At 49.0% G+C, this 25753-nt stretch overlaps 1 protein-coding gene across 1 annotated transcript; it reads right to left on the reverse strand.

Annotated features, from left to right (window-relative positions):
• Positions 1–23974, reverse strand: TRIM29 (tripartite motif containing 29). Its single transcript, XM_027655592.1, has 10 exons — positions 23120–23974; positions 15687–15782; positions 14264–14497; positions 13719–13917; positions 12954–12956; positions 10442–10525; positions 7037–7096; positions 5794–5895; positions 4675–4751; positions 1–2207 (listed from the first exon to the last, which is right to left on the reverse strand). The coding sequence occupies exons 1-10, from the start codon at positions 23972–23974 to the stop codon at positions 2145–2147; spliced, it is 1773 nt and encodes a 590-aa protein (XP_027511393.1). The 3' UTR covers positions 1–2144.
• Between the last annotated feature and the right edge of the window lie 1779 nt (positions 23975–25753).

Here is a 25753-nt window from a genome sequence, read left to right on the forward strand (position 1 = left end):
GTCAGACATGGAGCTCTCTCCTTTATTTCTGCAGTGTGTGTTGCACACGGGAAGGGGCCTCATTTACATCAGCGCAGCCGTGTCCTGTCTGAGGAGCTGGAATTCCTCTTGCTTTGCTGATCAAGACAAACACGACAAAAACAGTTCATGCACAATACACCTGAAGCCTCTCTGCCACGTTCCCCGGGACTGAGAGGTGCCACTGTGCCCCTCTGGCAGGGCAAAGGGGCCGGGGGACACCGGCAGGGCTGGCAGGGGGGGCCTGGCATCCCCCCAGGAGCAGCTCCATTCGCTGGGAAAAGTTGTGTGTGCGAGGTCTGTGAGGCCCTGGAGGAGGGGACGGGCAGCAAACAGGCTGGGGGGGCTGCAGGGGTGGGGCAGGGCAGGGGACAGCAGGAGGAAAGGGACGTTTGTGTCCCCAGGGTGGTCACAGGGGCGGTGCCCAGCTGGCACCACAGAGCCCTCTCTAGGGCAGGGAGGAAGGGGGGATTTAAACATCCAAGTTTTGGAGGAGGAGGGGGAGGGATCACTGACACATTTTGGAACATAAAGAGGAGGTGGTGGAAGCTTTTACTGGAACCCAAGTGATTACTGGAACCTGCTCAGGGGCAAACCAGCAAGACCTGGAGGGGGCTCGTTCTCTCCTTTCACACACATACTCCAACCTTCCAGAGCTTTTCCAAGCAACTCTCTCCCAGTTTCTCTTTCTTCACATCCTACCCTACCACACCAGCCCCTTCCCCCTCTGGTCATTAAGGCAAAAAAAAAAACCAAAAAAAACCACTATAAAGTGACATTTCAAGTCCTCTGGAGCGACCAATGTTCAGCCTCACAAGTTTTGTACGAGGTGTTGCATTAAAAAGCAGAATCTTTGCAGGGGGATTAGCCAGAAAATAATCTTCAGGGAATGACAGGTGGGACCTCTCTCAGGCATTTGGGGGCAGGAAAGGGAGGAGGGGGGTGAAGCCATTCCAAAACCTGCTTGAAGAGAGCGAGCCATGAAAAGTAGCTGTTAGGTCTTGGCTCTCAAGGTTGGAGGGCCCTGACCCTGCTCCCCCTGACTGACCTGGGGAGGCTTTTGCACAGCGTGGATTTTACCCCTCAGCCTGTCCATGGAGAGGGAAAATCATCTCAGGGAGCTCATGGAATGCTTAACCAGCCCTGGCTGCTTTGCAGGCTGATGTGACTCATCTGTCCAGGGGACAAATAAAAAATATTATCCTGAGCAAAAAGCCACGGGACTAATTCTCATTGCCCACTGCAGGGGAAAAAAAACCCACCTGAAATACAGTATATAAATCAATTTTGGTTTAGGGGAATTAAGAAAAACCACTAGAAAACAAAAAAGCACCCAACACCTATGGCATCTAATCAATCTTGTATTAGCAGGATGGATTTTCTTTTTATTTCTTAATTTGAAAAGGTGGCTGGAGGGGCACTTTGATGGGATGCAAAGCCTCTCTGCCCTCCACCAGCAGCCAGCCTTGGGCTGCAGCAGCTCTGCAGAGCTCCTGTCGTGGCTTTTTTGGCAGGCAAGGAGCAGAGCTGAGCTGGTGGAGGACCCTGAGGAAGCGTGGTGGGACCTGCAGGGCTCCAGGGAGGTGGCAGTGCTGGACCTGCCCCCAGTGAGAGCTGGGTGTCCCCAGGAGAGGGCGGGTGACAGGGCAGAAGAGGCACGGGAAGAGCTTTTAGCCCATCACTGCTCCCAGGGGCTGGCTGGGACCTCTCCATCCTGGGCAGAGCTTTGGGCTCCCCAAGCTTGGGACCTTCACCGGGATTTGAACAGCTCCTAAAAACACACTCAGGGCAAAGGGGACACAACTGGTTTGGCAGGGGCTGCTACCCAAGCATGCATGCTTCCCAGGAGAGGCAGAGCAGCAGAGGGAACAGGGAGGGAACGAGGAGGGGACAGCAGAGGAGAGGGTTATGTTGTTAAGGCCTGCGGAGCTTTCAAGGCAATTGGGTGATTTGGAGAAAAAAAAAAGTCCTTGTTTCCTCTAGAAAAGGCTATTCCCTTCTGCACCTTCCCTCTCCCTGGCAGAGATTAGAGCAGTAAGGTTAATATAGTAGCAGGTACATCCATGAAAATCCGCAGCTGAGTCTTCACTCCAAGTGCTGCCAGCTCTTCCCTAAATCTTCAGGGATCAAGGTGCCTCGTTGGAAGTGGCTCCATTGCCTTTGTTGACGTAAAAGGGGCGGTAATGTGACTGCAATGGAGAATTTGGGGCATGTGAGTTTGACCCACCTCCTTTTTCTGGCCACCTACACCTCTCACCCTCCTGGGCAGCCCAACCATTCCTATCTCACAAACTCCTCAACACCTGGGGCCTGGAGGAACCTCTGCCTCACTTCTTCACTGCTGGAGGTGCTGGAGACACCAGAGGCAGATAAATGGCTTTGCTTTCTGATTTACCTGAGCCAAATGAGCCTCTGCATCATGTAAAAGCTCAGACTGTGACTCATGGCTTGATGAGGGGTTTTTTGGGAGGAGAGGAATGTCACCTTTATGCTGCTGTCAGTGTGTTTGAATTGCTCACTAACTCAGGGGAGTTTTCACACTCGAAGCTGTGTGCAGTTATTCAGGTTGTGAGGTGTTTCCTGGTGCTCTCTGGCTGGCAAACCCAAACTCTTGTGCATGGAAATACCCTCACAATGGTGTGGTTTTTATTTGCCCAGTGCTCAGTGTTTGTGTAAGTGGAGAGACAGGGGAATTGCTGGTTTCTGTCCCTCCAGCTCATTTTACTGCAGTCCCTGAGCACATCTCATCTCATCTCATCAGGACCCACCCCTGCATTTTCACTCTTATCTGCACCATCTCAACAAGCAACACGTGGCAAAGGTGTGTTGTGCAGCCTCCTGTTGGCTCTGGAGGGCTGCAAACACAACAGCCAGTTTATTTATTTATTTATTTGTTGTGGTCACTGGCTGCACTGGCAGAACCTGCAGCCCTGGGTGAGAAAATGCTCACCCCACTGAAGCAGAGAGCGTGGAAATCAGGCACAATTGGGTTTTGTAATGCCCAGCCTGTCTTAGGTTTGATCCACTGCCCAGATCCCCCGTGCAGAATGTGGGAGACACCTCACAGAAAACACACTGCTCCTTTCTTGTGCAGCACTAGTTTAATATTAGGAACAGCAGGAAGGATGGGCAGAGCAAACCCAGCCCATCTTGCTGCTCAGTTCCCCCCACACCTCCTGCTCAATGTTCCCTTTTGTTGAAATCCTTTTCATTTAATGGCTTTAATTTCCAATATAATTAAGATATGGAAGAGGGGGGGCTTCGTTTAAAAGAACTTCCTGGGGGTTAAAAAGACATTCCTCCTTAAACTGAATAGTCCTTTGTGAAAATTCATATTTACAGACCTTTTAGAATGTATATTACTTAAATACACATTTAAGACTATTTTACAAGCTAGATTATTGGCCCAATAGACCATAAAACCTCCTGCAGAGATACTGCAGTCCAGAGCACGCATTTCTACTTTGGTACTTTTAAATGCTTGTATTTATCAGCTCAGTTGTTGGGTTCAGGGCTACCTGGTGAACAGAGGTTATAAAAATGAAATAGTCATTACAAATGGGAGCATCAGTGAGGAAGGGAGACAGAAAAAACCAGTGACTGGGTGGGAGAAGTTCCCCAGGCTTTCTCCTGATGTTTTTTTTTAGGCAGGCAGTGGTCAAACACAAGACAGAAGGGATTGCAAAACTTTGCTGTTTCTTGGAGATACCTTTTGCTGTAGCACATTCAAGTCTGGATTTCCTCAAAGTGCCCCAGTTTGCCCAGGAACATCCCCTTTCCCAGGCATTCATCTCCTGGGGAGCCTTGAAAATTGAGCAGATACAGCTGCAATCCTCAGGCAGCCACTTTCTAACTGCTGTGTATTTGTTCTGCTTTCCTTCAGTGTGGGAATGCTCTCAATTCTTGACCCTCTGCTCCTTATTTCCATGGAACAGTAAATACTCTTTCACAAATGGAAAACCAGAAATTAAAAAAAACCAAACCAAAACAAAACAGATTTCATCTGAGGGGGCAAAAGCTTGACAATCTTAATTCAGATCATGCAAGACCTTAATGCAGCACAGTGTGAATGGATGTTAAGGAAAAATAGATTGACTTTGTGCTTCTGTGGTAATGCATTAACTGTTTGTTAACCCTGTATATTTGAGATCACAAGACCTAAAATATCACTGTCCTCTGCTTCTTATAATTGTCTGGTCTGTGCTAACAGTGTAAAATGAGTGACTTAGAGATGTTCTAGTGATTTCTGACTCCTCATCTCTGATGTTGCATTTGCCCAGTGCAGGACATAATTAGGAAGATCCTTTTATCTGGTTGTCTTTGGTGTCATTTACACATTCTAGATGTCACAGACTAATAAGAGTGTACGACACCCCTGCAGGGAGGAGAATCCTACAGACAGCAGCATGTGTGCGCTTACAGTATTTGTGTAGGGCAAAACCTTTCCCAAATGTCATTTTGCAGGGTTGATTATCCCCCCAGCCCAGAGCTGGGGAGGTGGAGGGGTTACTCTGCATCCCTGACAGGAGCTGTTGACTTGGAGCTTTTCCTTTCCCCTTTCCAAAGGACCCATCCCTGTCTCAGGTGTCCCTAGAAGAGGCAGCTCTGCTGCTGGAGATGTGCACAAGCTTTCCCACCAAGGAGAGGTTTTCTTACCAAAACAGACTGTTTGGTGGATTTCCACGTCTGTGGCGTCACCTTTGCAGACTGATGTCTCACTATGGAAGGATAAGCTGTGACAACATAAAACAGCCTGTTACAGATCAGCCCCTGCCACCACCCCCGTGTCCCCTGGCCAGCGTCGGGATGAGCAGCAGGACTGGAAGTGCCACATAATTAGTATTGCAATTGCTTCCCATGGAAATGCAGCCATTCCTGGGGTGGGACACGACAGCCATCAGACAGAGTCCTACTCCACCACCCAATCAGTTAGGAAAAGGGAGTAAAGGAGGTCTGGCTAATTAAAATGTCTGAGGAACGCAGAGAGGTGGAGTGCAATCAGACCAATTAAATTCAGGCCAAATCCCAAACTCAGCATTCTGACTCTTGCAAGGAGCACTCCAGGCTGTTTAATTAGTGCAAAGAGCTGAGGCCTGGGGTTCATGACAGCACCTCTGGCAGTGTGATAAGCCCTAACCCCCTTCTACCACACCAGCTCTGTTCTGACTCAAAAATAACACCAGCCCTGCTGTATCACAGCCAGTTTCAGGGGATCAGACAATGACCTTTCCCCACCGTCTCCATCTGCAAATTAGTCAGACCTGACTCTCCCTGGCAGGTGCTGGTGCTCTTGGATTCCACCTCTGGTGCCCTTGAACTCATGAAAAGAGGAGGATGAGATGGTGAACGTGGGATTCTGGTTCAGGTGAAAGAGGACAAGTGGCTACTGCATATTTTTTTTAACGTTGTGCTCAGTGTCTCTTAATCTTTCAGGATGAGACTAGTGGGGCTGGAGGGGCAAATGGCCATGAACATCATTCCCTGGTATCTTTCTCGCCTCTAAAATCATCTAAAATTTGTCTCTACCCATTACAAACGAAATTTAAAATCCCTTCACCTCTTCACTGGACAAAACTTTGCAATAGTCTCTAACACTCCTTAATAAACTCCCCTTGCCCTGGCTCAGCAGAGTTGCTCACGTAAACACGTGCAGGTATCTAAGAGACTGGCAGTCAGGATTGCTCCAGGCCTTCTCTGGGGGAGCAAGGACAGGATGAGGTGTGTTATCAGCTCAAAAAGGGGCAGGAGGAAGGGGGAATACTCAGTTCCTAGTACCGGTCTTAGTGAAGAGGCTCCCGTCAGACTGTTTGCTGAAGTCACCGGGCGGATTCTGTCCCACCGAGGAGAACTGAAAAGGCAGCTTAGTACCATTGCCTACTGGAAGATAGAAGAGGTGGTGTTATTCCGTGGTGTTATTCCATGGTTTTCCACGGGCTGCAGTGGAGCAGCCCAAGCATTTTCAAAACACACCCTGTAAGAGCTGCCTTCGACTGGCCTGGGGCGGGGGGAGGTGGGAACAAGTGGCTTTGTCCCTCTTGTCTCGGTGACAAAAGGCAGATGAGAGCAGTCAGCTGGGGGGGCACAGTGTGTGGGAGTGGAGTGATCCCAATGCTCCAGGCAGGGAAGAGCCTTTCTCTTGAGAGACCCAGAGGGCAGGTGTGACTGAGGAGCAGCAGCTTCCTCGCAGGTAAAGTGCCTCTCCAGACAGGAGTAATGACTCCACGGTTGCCCAAGCTCCCTTGCCTCCAAGCAGTTGAGGCTTTATTCAAAGCCCATTGAAATTAAAGCAAGGCTTCCCCTCCTGGCCTCCTTGGGGTCAGGCCCTGGCTGCCAGAATGAATCTGAGAGCAGAGAGATGAGAGGGAGACAGCCCTGCCTGTGGCATGGAAAGCAGGAATGACTTGGGTGTGTGGCTGTGAGTCACCAGAGCTCCCCCAGGTAGGGTGGCTGTGGCTGCCTCTGAGTGAAGGGAAAGGCTGGACCCTCTGAGCATGAAGGAAGCAAAGAAAGAAAATACAGGTGAGGAAAGGGAAGATGGGGATCTGGGAAGAAAACCTGCTGCTGGTTCTTGGTGCTCAAAGCACCCCCTTCCCCACCCTGCTGGATGCTGTGCAGGCAGTGAGTGTCCTCTCAGTCTCTGAGAACTTAGGAGCTGAGTAAAAGGTGTTTGTGGGATGGAGAAGAGCAGCATTGTGGTTCTGAGACTGGCTGGGAGTATTAGGAGTCCTCTCCTGGTTCTGCTACAACCTCCACACAGAGGGTTTTGGATGGGGATTTTGTGGCTCCTGTGTTTTCCACCTCCTTTCACTGTCTGAAGAATGAGAACCAGGGATGCCTTTCCCTGGGTTTGGGGTGTGCAGACAGTGCTGATCAGCCAGCTCAGGGATCGCTCTGGGAGACAGGGACTGGCAGGTGACAGGACAGCTGAGAGGGGAAGCAGGAGAGGTTGGTTAGGCAGCCAGAAAGCTGTGGCACGGGGGGTTAGATCCTCTGGAACTGAAGTGGGAATTACCCGTACCAAGTGTTTCCTCAGTTGCTTGGAAGGAGGAAAATTCCCATGATCGTGGGTTGAAATTGGCTGTAAAACAAGAGCATCCAGTTCAGCAGTTGGCTCCTGGTGAGCTGGCTCAAAGGCCTGGCATTGCTCTAGGAAATAGTCCCAACCAATCTGGGAGCAACCCCAGACCAGAAATCTGGGTCCAGGGAGCAGAGGAAAGCCTGGTCTTTTTTCCCTGGATTCTAGGGAATGGTGAATAGACTTCTCATGTAGAGAACAAAGCTCTCCCTGCCACAGAGCTGCCTTGAGCTGCAGAAAATCGCCAGCTCAGGTTTGTCTACTCAACAGGACTGTTCTGCAGAGGGATCTGTGTGCAGAGCTTGGATTTAGAGCTCGGGAGACACAAGGGGAGGAACATTTCCTGTAGGAGCACAGGCTGGCTCAGCACTGGGACAGACAGGTGCTCCAGGGCTTCCCCAGGACCTCACCCTGGGGCTGTTGTGCCCCTTTTGTGAGGCACTGGGCTCCCAGTAAAGCAAACCCAAGCTGAACACTTGGAGCTGCTATGCTGCCATCCTGTGGGCTGCTGCTCTGCTTAAGCCCTGTTTCTATTTACACTTCTCTCTCCCTCTCTGTGTGTTGCCTGAGTCCCTCCTACTCTTCACTCAAAGACTTCCAAAGGCACAAGATGATCTTTCCAACCTCCTCCTGGCTTTGGCCAAACTGTTTGCAGCATCAGGAGAAGAAAGCTTAGTGGGAGAGGACAGAAAGGAGCATGGAGCAGTTGAAAAAAAAAATTGTTCCTCTATCTTTTGAAATATTTTATGTCTCCCCTCTGCCTCATTATGTCATCCCTGCAGGCAAATGTTTTATGCTGGAATTACAGAATGGTTTGGGTTGTAAGGGATTTTAAAAATGATCCAGTTTCACCCCCTGCCACGGGCAGGGACACTTTCCACCAGATCAGGTGGCTCCAAGCTCCCTCCAACTTGGCCTTGGACACTTCCAGGGCTGGGCAACCTGTGCCAGGGCCTTACCACCCTCTGAAGAAAGAATTTCTTCCTAATATCTAATCTCCACCTCCTCTCAGTTTGAAACCATTATTTATCATACTCTCTTTAAGGACAAGAGTAGTGGAAGTCTCCTTGAATTTAAGCAGGGCTTAAAACCTTATAGGCTCAGCTCAAATCCAAGCAGTTTCTTAGTTTAGGTTACTGCAATTAGCACAGAGCACTACTTGGGCAGCATTCTTCAACCCAGAAAACACTTTCCACTGTGGCCTCAAGCAGAGTTTGCAGTGACCCAAACCAAGCCAGAAAAAGGGGTGTGTTCCTAAACTCCCATGAGATCCTCCAGGATTCTGGGCACATGACACAATGCAAAGGGTGGTCCTCTTTTTCCCCACCCTCCATTTTACAGAATTCCTTAGAAAAGATGCAATCAACTGTGGTGCCAGACTTGGACATGACACATGGAGAGAGCACAGAGAGCTCCAGAGAGTTAAATGGTTATGGCTATGTTGCATTATTCATCAGGTAATCCTGGGCCAGCCACCGTGCCAGATAAGTGGGTCACATCTCCTGCTTTGCCTACTGACTCATTCTGTTCCCAAATTCCCCATCAGTGTGGCTTCAGCAGCTGGATCCTTTCTGTCCTGCTGGAGCCCTGACCCTGCTGGAGAACCCAGTGCAACCACGTGCTTTAGTTGTTTTGGACAACAAAGTGACTTTGTTGGTGGAAAACAGGGAATGGGTAATTTGGAAGGCAGCACAGGCTGTGCTCTCAGCTGTGTAGGTGGAATAAATGTTTCTCCAGTGTTTGTGGGGCCACTGAGCTGCACATTGTTGTACAGCCCTCCCAGTGCTCAGGGCAGACACCACTAAAGGAGGAACCCTGGATTTAGCAGTGCCTGGTGATCCCTCCTGGCACTTCAGGAGGTTGGGATGCTGGATCCCAGCAGGCAGCCAGGGAGCTTCTACTCCCAGGTGTCTGCAGCTGATCCTCCAGGGAGGAGCAGAGGGAAGTTCAGGCACTACAGTGCTGTGGCACTGCCAAAAATGGCTTTTCCCTTCCTTTTGCCATGTCCCAGACACACGTGGCAGCAGTGACAGCAGGATGACATTGTTCCTCCCATCCACACTCCTCAAATGCCTGTGGGGCTGTTTCCACCTGAACTCAAAGCTTCCCTTCTTGGGTAGAGATTGGGTTCAGCTCGTGCAATTTTAGAATTAACTTTCAAACTTCCCTCCAGGCTGGAAAGTTTTGGGGTGCAGGGCTGAGCCTGTGGTCTCTCCCCAGCATCATCAGCTCTGCTCAGCAGGACACGTCCTCCCCTGACTGCACAGGGCCTGCAGAGCCCTGGGACAGCTGGGGCAGCAGAGCAGCACCAACCATCTGGGAGGTGTTTGGAGACAGGCTCCATGCAAAACCAACCTCTGGCAAGATACCCCTCTGCCCCCTGATTCCCCCTGCTGAAGTCTGGGAATGCCAGCCCTGCCCCTGGCATCTGCTCCAAACAACCTCCTCACCCCCTGGGCGCCAGGCAGGGCTGCCAGAGCTGCCAGGCGTGGGCAGGGAGCTGAGGAGAAGGGCAAAGGGGAGCTCCAGACAAAGGGCTCAGTGTTGGGATCTGGGTTGTCCCCAGGAAACCCCAAGGCAGAGCAGGAATACACCCCCAGGACAGTGCCACTGCTAATTGCTGGCACATCCCTGCCCACCATCTGGCTGGAAGCATCTGGCAAACCCTGGCAGGGCTGAAATTTGGTCACTTATTTTGTGCTACTCCTCCTGCCCTTTTGTTTCCTACAGGCAGTGCCTTTCAGCACCCTCAGCTCCTCACTCTGGAGGCTCCTGATGCTCATTTAGAAATGGCAACTGTCCTTTTGGAACTGGATGTGCTGAAAACCCTCATCCCCTCTGAAGGCTCATCCTGTAGTGGGTCATGCAACAACTGGGACATGAGCAAATCATCAGGGCTGTTGTTGGCAGAGCTCAGAAAGGAACTCCAGCCTCCTGCTTTTTTTTTTTAGGACATGTTTCTCACTTCTTCTGTCCTTTTCCTGTAAGGAAAAAGCATGTTTGCTGGTGAAAGTCAAATCCTAATGCAGAGCAAGCCTAGAGCAGCTTTCACACTCGATGGCACAGTGAGATAAGCTTTGGGTGGAGAATAGCACTGACTTTAACCCAGTGAGACATCTTAAAACTATACATTCACAAACTACACTCTTCGAAGTCACTCCAGCTCTTTTTCTGCCCTGTTTGAGACAAAAAGGCAAAACCTTCTCAGAGCTCTGTAAGCTGGAGAGAAGATTCGGCATAAACGCGCAGAGGGATGGAGGAAAAGCAAATTTTGGGACACGTTATCAGTGAGGTTCCTTTCCTAAGCTGTGTTTAGAGGAAGCCTTGACCACCTGTAGGGTGCCATACCTTTGGGAGACAGGAACATGGAAAACCTCTTCAAGTTGTCAGGCTGGTTCCACTCGTAGTTGTTCATCATGAACCGATGGTCACCTGGAGGAGCAGAGCAGAGAGGGGGGAGTTTAGTGGCCCTGAGAGGGAGGGGAGGAGGGGGAAGGGGAAAACAGGGTGGGATTGCTTCCTCAAGCACTGCAGAAGTGATTCTGCTCTTTGAAAACAAGTTTCTCTGTTTTTCTCATTGACTGGGAGCCAAAGCAGTGCTGTGGCTGCCCAGGGTCTAAACCAGGAGGTTCCCTTGGCACAGCCCAGCTGAAGCATTTGGCCACTCTGGAGCTGCCCTATCTCCTAAAAAACATAGGGAGGTTTGAGGCTTGTGGCATTTTCCTACCAAAACGCTGCTGTGGGGCTAAAGATGTCCCCCACTTCAAAAGCAAAGTGGTTTGGGCTTGGCTCCTTTGGTGTTTAACCTGAGCACAGGCCTGGCTTTCAACCCCCTGCTCGAGAACTGCCACTATTGGAAGCTCCAGAAAATCAGCGCTGGGAGGGCTCAATGGCTCCTTCAGTTTTTGGAGAAAGGTGTTAAAATAAAGTAGCAAACAGCTCTAGACTCTTGGACAGGGGTGGTTGGTTCAGGCCTCATGCAAAGTGGATGAAATCTGCTCTTTTGGCAGCTCTTTCACAGCCTGGGTTTGGTTTTCTGACAGTGATCCACAGGAAATGATGTTTTATCACTACACTTGCTCATAAAAATGCTTTCTTTGAAGGCCTATTGTTCTCTGCAAGGAAGTAAATTGGTTCCCGTGTTTAAATAGTTCCATTCTTTGATTCTTAAGTCACTGAACAAACTTTTCTTTTATTTCTCCAATTTATTTCTGTGTTATTTAAACTCCCTGGATGCTCCCTGATTATTTGTCTCCTTGCCACTCTGCTACGTAGGTACCTGTTATGACAACTAAAAGAAAGTGGATTCCCTTTGGAGTCTGCTATTAAGCAGGTTTCATTCCATTAATATAATATTTCTTCCTGGGAAGGTTTTTACACCAGAACATCAAGCCAGTAGCAAATGAATTTGTTGCAATGACTCAGGGGGAGTCCGAGTTAATTAAATCCATTAAGTAATTGTGGAGCTATTTCCTTGCAGTCACTGGATGCAGAGTGCTGCCCTCTTTCATCTGTAACTGTAGTTTGGAAAAGGGAGAGCTCTGAAGTTCCTGAGACTCACCTTAAATAACATTTCCCAACTGAGTGGATACCACTGTTCTTTTCATTAGGCAGACTCCAAGCTGTGTCCATTAAATCCCTGCTAAAGCCTCTGGAAGTACCCAGGTTTCTGGCAGCATTTAGTTGCCCTGCTCAGAAATGTTCTGGCACTTGAATTCCACGGATTTCAAGTACCAGTGAGGGCTTCTGGCATCAGTAAAAGGAGGAGACCCCAATTAAAAGTGATCAAGTATCAAGGAATAGTCAGTCTTTGTCCTCAGCTACCAGAACTGAACATGGGCATAATCTTGTTGGGTTGCACAAGTGGCCAAGCAAAAATGTCTTTGCCTCAGGGCTGGCAAAAAGCAGCTCAGCAGGTGGAATTTCTGCAAAGTTTTGGGTGAAAAAAAAGAAGGAAGAACAATGTACAGAAGTGATTTTTGGATCTGAGCTGATTGTCATCTCCTTGTATTCAGTTACAGCCACATTTCTCAGCATGAGGAGTATTGAGGATCTAACCAGGACTGCTGCAGCCTTAACTGCTGAAAGGTAAATAATGTTCAATTCCTGGCTCTGCTTTAAGGGCAGGGGGAGTTTTAAAACCTGAGTGTGCATCATGAGCACTTGGTGTGTGGTCTCTGACTTTTCTGCAAGGTTGGTTCTCTGTTCCAGAAGTATCTGGTCCATCTAATTCATGTCTCATGGAGGATGGTGGCACTAGACAGTGTAGTGTATTAATTCAGGAGCAGTGTAAGTGCTGTGAGCTCGAATGAATTAACAGGAATCTTGCAGGTTTGCAGCAGATTTGGATGAACTGGACTTGAGGTTATTCCTGCATCTTTTTGAGCCACACACCCTCCTGAAGAGCAGGGTACAATTTATCCTCCCGTTACATATCCAGCTTCTTGACCTTTATTGTTCTGGTATCTGGGGTTCCTCAATTACTAATAGATTATATCCTCCAGCAGGCTGGTGAGATAACTGTTAATTCCCATCCCTGTTATTCTTAGGGCAAGAGGTCATTTCATGGGATTAAGTAACATGCCCAAGGTCACAAAGGCTGTTTGTGGGAAGTGAACCTTGGTTGCTCAGCCCCATTGCAGTGCCCTAATCTTAGTCCTCCTAATCTTAGGTGTGAGCTTGATGCAAGATAAATCCTTTATTCAGAGCTAATTGGGAGCCACTGAAAGGAAGTGGGTTAGAACCTTAGAAGAGTCACTGCAGTGCTGGGATAATGACCATTTATTCACCTGAGGAACATCAGCTGTCCTCAGGAATCACTGAGGTGTGGGGACCACTTGGCCCCGTGTGTCCCTTGAACCCCCTGGATCAGGGCAGGCAGGAAAGCTCTACCAGGTGGATCAGAGGGAGTTTTATCCCAGTTCAAGCTGTAGCTTAACTGAACACCAAAATGGAGATCTTTCCACTTGGAAAATCACACTTTCAAGTACTAGATTTCCAGTGGCAGGGGCTGGCAGGAGCATTTCATGGCAGGCAACTGGAATGGGCAGTTGTAAAACTTCCCATCACACCAGCACCCTGCACGTGCTGACCCAGCTGCACAAAGAGGGTTTCAGAACTGCCCTCCTGAGGTGGGGTTTCATTCACCTTCCTGCCTTCTCCACTGCCCTCAGTGAGCACTGAGTTGTCTCAGTGGATGTGTGGAATCCTCCAGGTAGAAACTGTGGTGCTAAAACTGGAAGGGCTTGTTGGGGGCCTGGCACGAGGCAGAGCGTCCCTCTTGCAGGAGGGGAGGGTCACTGTTCACGACCCCCAAAAAGAAATCTTGCTCTCAAGTGCCACACAGGAGGTGGCTGAACCCTTAAATAGTGTGAAGCCATAACATCCAACAGCAGTCAGGGAAGGGGGGCTGGTTTGGATGCCTTGACACTTTAAATTCAACTGGCTCCATCCCCGCATAGGTGTGGTGGGATAACTCTGATATTCCAGAAAGAATTCCAGCTACAGGCAGTGTTCCTCCCGCTGTTTTTCCTACTTTCTCCACTGTGCAGAGCGTGTTCAGCACACTTCATCTCCCCTGGGTTTGGGAGGGAAGGAGGAAGGGGGGATTTTTGGGCTGTTTTACCGTTCTCCATGTGGTTCCTCTCGATGAAGTTGCGGCCCAGGTCTGCCTTGCAGATCTTCTCCACGTGCCTCATGCAGACGTTGAGCAGGTCATCCCTGAGGAGCCCCATGGATGGGCTCATGCTCTCCCCTTCCAGCAGCACACTGTAGGTTGGGAGAGAGGGAGGGGGCACGTAATTCCTCATCAGAGCCCCAAATTCCTGCCAAAAGAAAAAAGAAAGGCGCAGAGGTTACTGAGGAACGTGAGAGCTGGAGGGTAGATCCCAGGGAACTGGCTAATCTTAGGCTCCAATAGTATGAGAGCTGAAGATGGAGGGGGCAGGCAAATGCTCTGTCCATGAGTTGTAGCCATCTGTAAACAAACCTGCATGTCTGAGTCCATCCTTCACCTCCCAGAGCAGAAACAGCTCCAAACATGAAGTTCCTGACTTAGGTGTGCATTGAACTGGAGAAGGTGAACACGTGTTAAACTCACTTGGGATTTGTCCTTAGGGCAAATCCTGTCTTCCGTGGGAAAAGAGAAAATTACAGTGAAGTCTCAGTTACCTGCAGGAAGAGCACAGAATCACTGATCTGGTGGATCTGCTCCCTGTTCTCCTTGTCCTCCCGCAGCAGCTTTGCCCTCTCCTCCAGCTCATCCACGATTTCTTTCACGTTCTCTGATGCAATCTTTTCCCTCTGGTCCAGGGCAGCCTTCACCTCATCCCTCTGCCTCTCCAGGTCACGGATCAGCTCCTTGAAATGCTGGTCCACCGTGGCTTTCTCGTTGGTGGTGTAATTCTGAGGGGGAGTTCAGGGAGAGGAGGAGCAGCAAAGACACAGGAGAAAGAAAATATTCAGCTTTCCAAGGAATAACTTTGCTAACAGAGGGACACAGAGGGGGATATGTCCAAGGACTCTCAGCATTTAGACTGTGGAGACTCCAGGTAGGCAAGTTTCAGCACGAGAGAAGTTGTGCCAAGAGAAGTAATAGTTGTTCCTGCAATGATTTTGTGTATGTAATCCAAAGGGCATGATGTCTTCCTCACTGTTAGAGCAGATCTTTTATTCCAATTCATAAACTGCACGCTTAGGTGATATTTAAAAACACTGTTTAACCTTCTAAGTCATGGTTCTGGCTCCTCAACAATTTGAACATCAAATTCCTCCCATTTCAAAGGATGAAAAGTGCTGAAACACTTTTTACAAACCTGACCTCGAGGTCCCTCTGAAACATTCCTCAGAAAGACTGTGGATGTAACTATGTTCAGAGTTAAAATTTCTAGGTCAGGTTTCCAATAATAATAATAATAATAATAGTAGTAATAATAATAATAAAGCAGATGAAAAGCAGAACTGGTGAGCCAGTGTGTGTGCACCACATGAAAGGGAGAAGAATGGCTTTGTCTATTAATATTATGCAAATTTTCTGGGGCGTCTCCAAATAGTGTTTTCCCTGCTCTATTCAGTTAGAGTATAAATGACAAAAAAATAATACCATTGCTGTATTCCAACCCCTACCATGGTGAAAGAATTATAAAAGAGCCTTATATCAGTATGGAAATGAGCTGTTCCACTATAAATAAGATGTTTGTTGGGGGAAGTGCTGCCTTATCTCAGTTTGGGTTACCCAGAGCCCTTCTGCAGGTTATTTCTGTGTGTGGTCTGGTGGGAAGAGGAGCACAACACCTTTGTTTCCGACTCTGCCTGGCTGCTGGGGGTTGAAGAACCATCAGGCCCCCAGAGCAGGGAGGTGCCTGGGGTGGTTTTGTAACAAGGCTGTGCTGCCTCTCCTTGATCTCCCCCAGGACTTGTCACAGGGTGGCTTCAGCAGCAGTTCTGTTGCCAAGGTTTGGCAGGACTGAGCTTGGCAGAGCGAAGGGTGAGGGATGGAGTGAGTCAGAGCTGGAGGTGGCAGGGAGATTGAGGAAAGGAGGATGTGGGAGAGTGGAAAAGAAAGCTATAAGTGACCTTAACATCTCACACACACCTTGATCCGGTCCCTCTCCTTCTGCCACTTGTCCACTTCATCCTCCACCTCGATGATCTTCAGCTGCAGCTGCTCCTTCTGCAGCGAGAGCTCGGCCTGGGAGAGAGGGGAAGGGAAGGAGGGAGTCTCATGAGCTGGGGCTGAGGGTGGCCCACTTCAAAGCAGCTCAGTGCTCCCACTGGCCCCGAGCAGGGATGGCCAGAGGCACAGGCTGCTGGCACTGCTTGAAATGGAGATCATGTGCTGCCACTGGACAGCATCCCAGAGCTGCTGCCTGGCTCAGGAGATCCAGCTCGCTCAGCAGCAGCGCCCACCTACCACCGTGCCTCTTTTAATCACATGAGAGGCAGGAGCTGGAGGGGGAAGAGGCCCTGTTTCAAAATTCAGCTGTGTGTGCAGGGCAGGGCCCGTCCCAGGGTGTGCCTCTGCAGCAATAACAGTTTCCAGCTAATTACGGAATGACGTTGGACGAGTGTTGCAACAGGAGGATGATGCCTCCGGCAGGAATTCTGTTTGGACAGGATTGTGGATTAATTTGCTCTGAATTGAGAGCTTTCATGTTATGATGAAGCTGGGGAATGCTTGGAAAAAATAAAAAAAAAAAAAAGAAAAAAAAGAAAAGAAAGAACACAAAAGGAGGAGGGAGGAGGTGTAGGAGGTGTAGTCAACCTGCTTGGCTTAGATCAGCAACTTCCCTGGGGTTCATTTGCATTTGGTTGTGCACTGGCTTCCCAGAGAAGCTGAGAGCAGACACTGGCAGGGCAGCCCATGGAACTGGAGCTGAGGGATGAGCCAGGGCTGGGCTATCAGGGATGCCCAGGGCCAGGCTGTCAGGGCCAGGCTATCAGGAATTCCCAGGACCAGGCTGTCAGGGATGCCCAGGGCCAGGCTGTCAGGGATGCCCAGGGCCAGGCTGTCGGGGCCAGGCTGTCAGGGATGCCCTGTGCCGTTAACTCCGGGCAGCCCCTCCCTGGGCCCTTCACAGTCAGCACCTCCCTGCCCAGCACATCATGACAAAGCCTTTGCTGACGCATCCCAAGGTGTTCCCGTGTCTCATGTGTGCACAGCTATGACCACAGGCAATCTGGCTGTGGGACACTCACCCCAGAGCTCTTGAGGAACTACCCAGTTGGCAGAAATGACCCATGTTCTGCAGCTGGGCTGTGTTGGGCCACAAGAGTCCTGCAAACCTGCTGGTCCTGTGGCAAATGGTTGCATGACCCAAAACCACTCACATTGAGAACAGCAATTAGAGGCAGGGATAAATCTGCTCCCACACGACTCGCCCAGCTGTCCAGAACAGAACGTGAAAATCTGGGTCTTTACTGATCACAGTCACCCTCAGAGTGGGAGCTGAAAACGTTCCAATTCTCCATTCAGGATGGAGAGCAGGCAAGGAGCTGTCAAGCAGCCCAGAGCAGGAGACCAGCCCATCAGGGCTCCTGTCCTGGTGCCAGTCCCAAGAGAGTCTGAACATCCCCTCGAGCTGGAATCAGGCACAGCTGCCTCGGAGAGCCGTGGACTCTCGCTGCTCCAATTTAGGGAATCTCCATTTATAGAGGGAAAGCAGTTCCACAGTTGCTTTGTTGCCTTGTAAAACACAAGAAAAGGGGGAACCAAAAAGGGAAATGCACTCAGAATTGTCTCAGGGCCAGAGAAGCTGCATCCTCACACTGTCACTGTCCTTGTTGTTGGGAGTTAGGAAAGCACCAGCTCTCTAAATATGATCCAACACCCTGACAGCCTTCAGGAGTGAACTGAATGAAGTCATGAGCTGAATCTCATCTTTTTCAGGGTACAAATGAAAGGGTTTTGTGGTACAGGTTCATCAGGCAACCACATAGGCTTCAAGATGAGAAAATTTTCTCTATTACTGATCAAAAGTGTAAAGACTTGAGTTTGATCCAATAGTTTTCACATTTCCAAGACTGTGATTTGGAGGAATCCATGATTTTTTCATGTGAGAATGTCCTCTGCATCAAGACTCTTTGCACAGCAGGAAAATCCAATGAGATAAAAACATTTTAGATCATTTTTTTCCACTGCACTGCATTAACCAATGTGAGAAATCACACCAAAATGCAAGTTGTGTCCTGGAGCCACAGAGCTACATGTAGATGGTATTAATTGTTAGCAAAGCAGTTAAAAAGGCACATCTCCTGAGCAATTATTTCCCTCCTCATCCCTAAATATCAGGATATTCTTATGGCAAGGATGTAAGTGAAATCATACAGAGAAGGACTGGAGGGATTTTTTGGAGGAGAGGAGACCTTTCACAGCCACACAGACACTCCCAAACACAAGGGATTTGAAAAGAAAGATAACAGGAGAAAAAAAAAAAAGTCAGGTGATGGCTGGAAGGTGATGATAACAACATGATACATTTATAGTCCTTTTTAATTAAGATGGGTCTCCAAGGAATTCTGGAAACTATTACTTGCTCAAAAGTGATACTGAGCTCGTTGCAGTTGTAACATCCCTTTGCCCAGAAAGATAGTTTGGGTGCCTCTGGGATGGGATGTAACAACTATTTAAGGGCAGACCCACACAACAATTTAGAGTGAGAGATTTATGACTTGCAAATGGAAATTACAGAGATAGTTCCAATAGCCAGAATGCAAATACCACACTCATCCAGGTTTGGCAGGGGTTAAAACATCCCTCCTGATGGCAAAAGGAAACACCAGCACAGACACCAGCAAGGGCAGGGGAGGTGAAGGGAGGTGTGGTTGTGTGATAACTACAAACATTAAAAAATACAACCAAAAAAAACCCCCCAAATCATAGAAAGAAGTGTTCAAAGGAGGTCCAGGGAGACTCTGGAATAGTGCAAGAACTGGTGACATGGGCATAAGGATTCATAAGGGTGCTCTGGAGATGGACCACATTGTGATTGCATGATGTTTTTAAGATTCTGTTCAGTCTGTGATTGGCTGACAGGCTGGTTTAGCTGTCAAATATATCACATATATATATATATATAATTATAGGTACTAGGGACAGTCACTTCATCCCCTATGAGGAAACTTCTCTCCCAGCTTTCTTTGTATTTCTCAGATTTTCCAGGGTGCACAAACCCTGATTCTCTTGTGATGGACCATCCAGAACAGATCCATTGGGTGAGACTGGGGTTCAGAATATCCCAGTGACAGATAACATAGAAACACCACCCACTGCAGAGAGAGTCCCTGCAGTGCAGAAATAACAGTGACAGTGAAGAAGATCTAGGAAATCCAGGTTTAGACCATTCAGTTTGAGTAGAGCAAGTTGAGAAATGATGGCACTGAGAGTCCTTGAGCTAAGATTGGATCCCCTATTAGAGTCTAAGTTAATTAGGCCAGCCAAGAGGCCTAAGTGAAAGTTCAGAGTGTACACCTAAACATCCACAACTGAACCCAGCCCTGGTGCTGTGGAGAGGACCTGGAGATGTGAGATTATGAGTCTTGCATCATGATGCAACTCGTTTTTGCAAGGCAGCAGTACAAGCATCATCATGCCCTTAATGCTCTGGGAACCCAGGGCCTGAATCAGGGAACACCCCTGTGTCACCAGCCTGGGAGAGCTGTGCTAATTACTGCCAGCAACATCCCAACCCACTAATGAAGCTGGAGAAGGGCTGTTCAAACGAGTTGTCCCAGTGCAGGGCCAGGAGTGGAGGTGACACGGCTGAGAAGGCAGGAATTTGTTTGAGATATCAGTTCTGCTGGTTTTACAACTGCATGTTCTCCTCAGTGGGCTAAAATCTCTGGAGCCTCTGGCAGCATCCTGCAAAAATGCCACTGTGGGAGCAGAGGCCAGAAAAGGCTCTCTGCACAGTTTGAAGAGAATTCCTGACTTGCAAACTGGTGGATTTTCCCTGGATTCTACCCTCACTGTTAGAGGCATCAATGCAGGAAGCAGGCAAACAGGCAAATCTACTCAAATCCCAGTTTGCAGCAGGTCACTTTCCCAGCTTTCCAACAAGGAAGAGCATCCTGCAGTGACTGCACCACGTCAGGGGAAGGAGCATCTCTGTTGAGCTGCATGACCCTCAACTGCTGTGGATAAGGTCTCACAGCCACACTGCATCAGTGGAATGCTGACATTCCATGTTGATCCCATAATATTCCATGACACTGCCATACTGATACACTCCTGTTTGCTCTCTGGTCAGTGAAAGAAAGACAGGGAGGATGGAAATCCCTCTGGATCCATCCCTGGGGATGGTTGACTTCAAAGCCTGGTTCAACCTCTGTGAAGTCCCTTTTAAAAGCAGCTTCCTGGAGACCAGGAACACCCAGATCCCATTCCTGCACAGCAGTTCCCTGCACCTGAGGGACAATGTGAACCTTTCTTCAGAGGTAAAGACTCAAAGGAAAAAAAAAAAGAAAAATGAAATCAAAGTACCTCTCAGCAGAGCTGACCTGCCCTGCTGAGCACCAGGGCTGGTGCTGGGAGGTGATGCCAGGGGATTCACTGCCAGGTTATTCAGCTCTGGCACTGGCAGGCAGAGGTGAAGTTGTCTCGTTTTTGGGAACAGGCCTGTGAAACAGGTTTGGAATGAAGGATCCCCTTTCAAAATGAAGGATGCTGTCTGCAAGGGGGGCTCTGGTTCTGCTGATAAATCAAGCTGGCCACGGGGTTTTATTCCAGTGTACAAGCTGCTGCAGACAATTCTCACTTCTCAAGCATTGAGTGGTTATTCCCCGGCCTCACAGACTTTTCCTTGGCTGTTTCTTGCACTGATTCTGGTGCAGGGGTTCCTTTTCCTTTAAATCTGTAGCAGGAAACTAATGCAAAGTGGATCTGGGGAAGGCATTAAAGGTTTGTTGGGTAAAATAAGCAAATAGCACTGGGTGGAAACTCAGAGCAAATGGCTCTGTCTGAGTCCCTGTGCCTTTCCCTGGTGTAAAAGGAAGAGGGGGGTGAGTGACTCTCACCCCAGGCTCCTGAAAAGTGGAAGATGCTGCTGTGTTCTCTGTCTGAGACAGAGATATCAGCCTTTCCACTGCTTGCTAAATGCTCTAAGTAGTAGGTGTGTGTCTACTGGCTTGTTTGCATTCCTCTCCTCTTAAGCTCTGTCTGCACCATGAAGCAAGCAGAGTTTCCTAATTCTACAGCAGGATCTTTCCCAACACTGAAGCACAGCATCTCTGTGGGTCTGTAGCAGACAGACCCATGGAAGAGGCTGAATTCTGCACTAATTCTGCAGTGCAGAAGGACAGATGTGCCTGAACCACCTGATTATGGGACAGTTCTCTGCCACCAAATTTCTGAGCACCCAGAGTGACAGTGCAGCACCACATAGAAACACCAGTTCTCCTGGAATCCTCTCCAGTTTTGGAGTCACAGAATAGCCAGGGACTAGGGAATCCTTGCAGGTGAACCAGTTAATCCTCGACATCCAGCACTGTGTGAAAGGGTCTCTCTGTATTCCAGTCACCAGCCCCAGTGGCACAGTCAGCAAATTTGGAGGTAGCAAAGCTCCCCTGGAGCTGCTTGGATTCCAAGCTGTGAAAATGGGGCAGGGATAGGGATGACCTGCTGTGGGGTTTTTGCTTATCCCTTCCACAAAGGCCCTCAGCACCAGCCACTCTCCCAATTTGTGGTCACATTCCAGCTGTGATTTGCAAGGCTTGATAAGGGTAGGTGGTACACACAAAGGGTTGGAAATGTTCATTCCTCTTTGTGGTTCTTGCTAAGGCTCCACCTATGGTGAATAAATCAGGGCTTAGGAATAAACATTTGTAAGCAACAGCTCTTCTGTTAATTGTTTTTGTCTGAGTGAATACTCGCTCAAGTTACAACAGGACCGAACTCGTTGTCAGGAGAAACTTGCACATGTGTGTGATTCATATTGATAAAGCCCTAAATCCTTCAGGCTTAGCAGCAGCAGGATCAGCACAGGACAGTGCAGGAACTAAAGCATGGAGCTCATGAGTGGCACAAGGACTCCAAGGACTCTGAGAGAGAAATCAAACCTCATTTAAATCATAGGTAAGGTCTTCTCTGCTCAGCTACGGTTCCCTCTTTAAAAGCAAGGTGCTGTCGATCCATCCAGCCACAGGAAGAAGATCTGGCTGGCTTTGCTTCCTCAGGAAGCAACTGTTAAGCTCATTCCAGCAGAAACAGCTCAGAGGGATCGGACACCCTGGCAGACACCAGACACGGCTTCATGTTAGAACCGTGAGATGTTCAGAGCTGACATCAAAACCACAAGAAGCAGCAATTATGGAACAAACAGCAGGCTGGCAAGCCCTGCAGGGATTGAAGAAAGGCTGGCTGGGGCATGGGAGAAGCTTTGTCTGGTTTCAGCAAAGCTGCAGGTTGGAGATGACATGGCAAGGACAGACCAAACAGGAGACAGAGATAAGCTCCACATGAGATGCTCTTTCAGCCTTATGAGATAAATCTTCCCAACTCCTTAGAAAGAGTTCAACTGGTCTTCCCATTAAGGATTTCTAACAGCAGGTACTTGTGTTTGCCTGTTCCCCACATCAGAGCACTGGCTTGGGCTGTGCCTAAGAATAGGATTGAGCAGGTCTGAGTTCCCTTCCAGTGTCTGCCACTGTGGGACTCCAGGCAAATGGTTTTCCATTATCATGTCCTGGGTGTCCTTTCTGCCACCTCTCCTGCCCTGTCTGCTTGGAAGGTTTCTAGGCCAGGACATGCTTTTACCATCAGTGAACGTGGTGAGACCCTGAGCTTGTGGAATAATCATCACCCACCCAGAAAACAAACAGCACGAGGCTTTGAGCAAACAGAGGTGAAAAGCATTTCATCAATGAGCACTGTCCCACATCTCCTTAGATGTCCATCCTCTAAACCCATTGTAGCAGCACTCCAGGGGAAATGATCATGTTTTGTGCTTGCACCAGGGTTTTTTCTTCATCTAAGCTTCAAAAGCCTCTTCCCACAGGTGTAGCCCGACATTATTCATTATTATATCCGTAACAGATAAGTAAAAGAACCATAATCTCACTCTAAGGAGCTGAGATGGCAATTTTCAACAGTCACCCAGTACCCACCAGTAACTTTAGCAGTCTCTGATCTGACCACCTGTATTCTGGAGGAACCTGATGCCCACCTTTCTGTGCACAAACACTGTCAGAACTCCAGACTGGGTTTTTCTAGGGCTTTGATTCAGCTTCTGCTTAAAGTCAGGTGTGCAACCAGGGGTGGAAACCATGTTCTCCATCCCCCAAATCAAATCTGCAACACACCACCAGCGTTGTGCTGCTGCAACCAGCCATCAGGAGGACAACAGTCCCATCACAGCAGCACCCAGGCAATAGCAGTCCTCTGCTAAACACTTCCCATCCACCACCCCTGCATCCCAGGATTCCACACAGACATGACCTGAGCAGAGATTGCAGGCTGGGGAGCAAAGGCTGGGGTGTCACATCGAGATCTACAGAGCGACGGGAGCACGAAACAAAGAGAGAATTAATTACCTCTTTCCCTGCTTTCTCGATCTCCACTGTCACTGTGCTGTGGTTCTTGTGCTCTTGGAACATGCAGAGGTAGCAGATGCACATCTGGTCTGTCTGACAGAACAGCTCCATGGTCTTCCCATGCACAGGGCATTTTCTTGCTTCGAAGTCCCTGATGGGGTCCAGGAGCTGGTGGTCCCGGAAAGCTGCTCCCTCCAGGTGGGGCTTGAGGTGCAGCTCACAGAAGGAAGCCTGGCACACCAGGCAGGACTTCACAGCCTTTTGCTTGTTGTCAATGCAGGAGTCGCACAGAACATCCTCGAGCTTCACCCTGGGCCGTGACCCAGCTGCTCTGTCCGGCTTGTTGAAGGGTCTTCTCAGGTCCCCCGTCTCCACCAGAGGCAGGGAAGATTTCTTCAGGTCCCCCATCTGCCCCCCAGAGAACAAGGACTTCCTCCCTTCCCCGTCGCTGGGCAGGAAGCTCTTTTTGGAATCCAAGGAGAAGAGGGACTTCCTGAGGTCGCCCTTCTCTGGGAAGGAGAGGGCTGGCCTCCTCATGTCTCCGATCTGTCCGCTGGCATACTGCATCTTCTTGGAGTCAGCCGAGTCCATGCTGAAGTAGGTTGACCTCTTCTCATCGGATGACTCCACAAACTGAATGATGGGCCTCTTCCAGTCACTCCCAGAGAAGAGGGAGCTCTTGATTTGCCCCGTCTCCAGCGCAGCACCGCCCGTGCCTTTTATAGCTTCTTTCTCACCCCCGCCAGGGCTCGTCGCCTTCTTCGCTTCTTCTTCTTTCTTTGGGGTGGTTGGGCTCTTCACATCCTCGGCCTTCCCGGCGGTCCCGTTGGTCCTCGCTGCGCTCCCCGTTTCCATGGTCTAAACAGGGCAAGTGGCTCCTGCGCTCGCTCGTTGTTCCTCCAGCTCCTGCCTCTCAGCCCCCTCCAAAGCGGGTTCCTCTGCCCTGTCTCAGCAGGGAATGGCTCTGGAATGCAGGAAACCTTCTGCCCGAATGACGCACCTGGAGCTCCCGGCGGGGAGGAGGAGGAGAACGCCTGGATTATGCCGGGGAGATGCAGGGGGGAAGAGAGGAGCAGACGTTGAGGGATCAGAAGCTACAGCTGTGCAAGTTAATTATACAAGGCAGTCCACACCCAGGAACATTCTTGTCTAACCAGGTTTGGGAGGAAGGGCTGTTTATATACATAGAAAATGCCTTTGTAAAAAAAAAAAATCATTTTCATTAAGATGTGGCAACCAGTCCGACCGCTTTGTTTCAAAAATAATTCTGCTCCCAGCTGCCAGGGGCTGAGGTTCCCTCCTCGCAGAGATGGGCAGGGGTGGAGAAGACCACGAGATGCCCAGGATGGGTTTGTTAACTGGGTCATCCACATGCACCAAAATAATTAGGGCTGTAATTAAAATGAACGCCCAGAAGAAAGCGTTCCTCAGCGGGGCTCCCCCGAGGGCTCACCGTGCTCAGCAGGACAGGGAGGGGAAATATGGTTAATGCTGGGTTTAAAAAAAAACCCCATTATCTTTATTTTGGGTTTGTGCAAGGCCCATCCACCTAGACCTGGAAATGGCCTGACTATCAGAACAACACAGCTGCCCTCAAGTGAAAATTGCCTGGTCCTGCTCTTCCCACAGGCCATGGAATATCCAAAATATGCCCAGTAAAACAAAACCTCCATTGTGTGTTCTGAGATAAGGGTTCAGGTGGATCCCGTGCAGCTCTTCCCATGAATGTCCGCTGAGCTCAGAGACACACCTGGAACACACCTGGAAGAGGAACTGTTTTGCAGCTACGTGGCCAAAATATTCCTTGCAGGGGGAAAAAAAAAAAAAAAAAAAAAAAAAAAACCTGGTAGTTTTAAAAAGTTTTAAAAGAAGTTTTAAAAATAGATGTGGCTCCGCTGGCTGTATTCCTGGGAAGTGTTCCCTTGTTGGAATCACAGATTTCAGGAGAAAAAGGCTCTTCTTCTCTTCAGGAGAAAAAGCACTGGTGAATTCCAGCAACTTCAAAAGGAGGAGGTTGATCTCGTATCACATAAATTCAGATTATACCCTGGATTTCAATGAGATTTCTCTGAGATTAATGTCCAGGGTGTAAATTAACCACGCCAAAGATTTGTGCTTAATTCAATTTTCACAGAAGGCAACGGCAGTGTTGCTGGAGAGTGTGATTTTTAGCTGTAATAATGTCTCATTAAATATCCATCATGAAACCCCTGTTGGAAGTGATTTAAGCAATGGAGGAAAAGTCCTGGTCTGCAGCTCTTTTTGAGGAAAAAGAGACAACCCAAAGCAGGACCAGGATACATTCTGGATCTGAGAGGAAGAGGAGAGAGCCAGCATGTGCCTGTCTTACAGATACAGTTTCCAAGGGCTTTGTTGTTTAAAAGGAGACAAAAGGAAAGTGATTTTTTTTTTTTTTGGCTCATAGATTTTTCTTGGCTTATAGATCCAGCCTCTCTTACTGCCTGTATGTCATTGTGGCTCTCTGTCCATGAGAAATGGCTCAGTACACAGGATTTTTTTGGATAATAGTTGTTGGGAAAGGCCACACCTTTTGCAGTGATTTCGAATGGACATTTTTTTATTAATAGGGCCACAGTCTTTCATGAGTCACCAGTAGGAAAGGGCAATGCTATT

This window comes from Corapipo altera, unplaced genomic scaffold (genome assembly GCF_003945725.1).
Source record: "Corapipo altera isolate COAL_440 unplaced genomic scaffold, ASM394572v1 71, whole genome shotgun sequence".
In the NCBI taxonomy this organism is placed as follows: Eukaryota; Metazoa; Chordata; class Aves; order Passeriformes; family Pipridae; genus Corapipo; species Corapipo altera.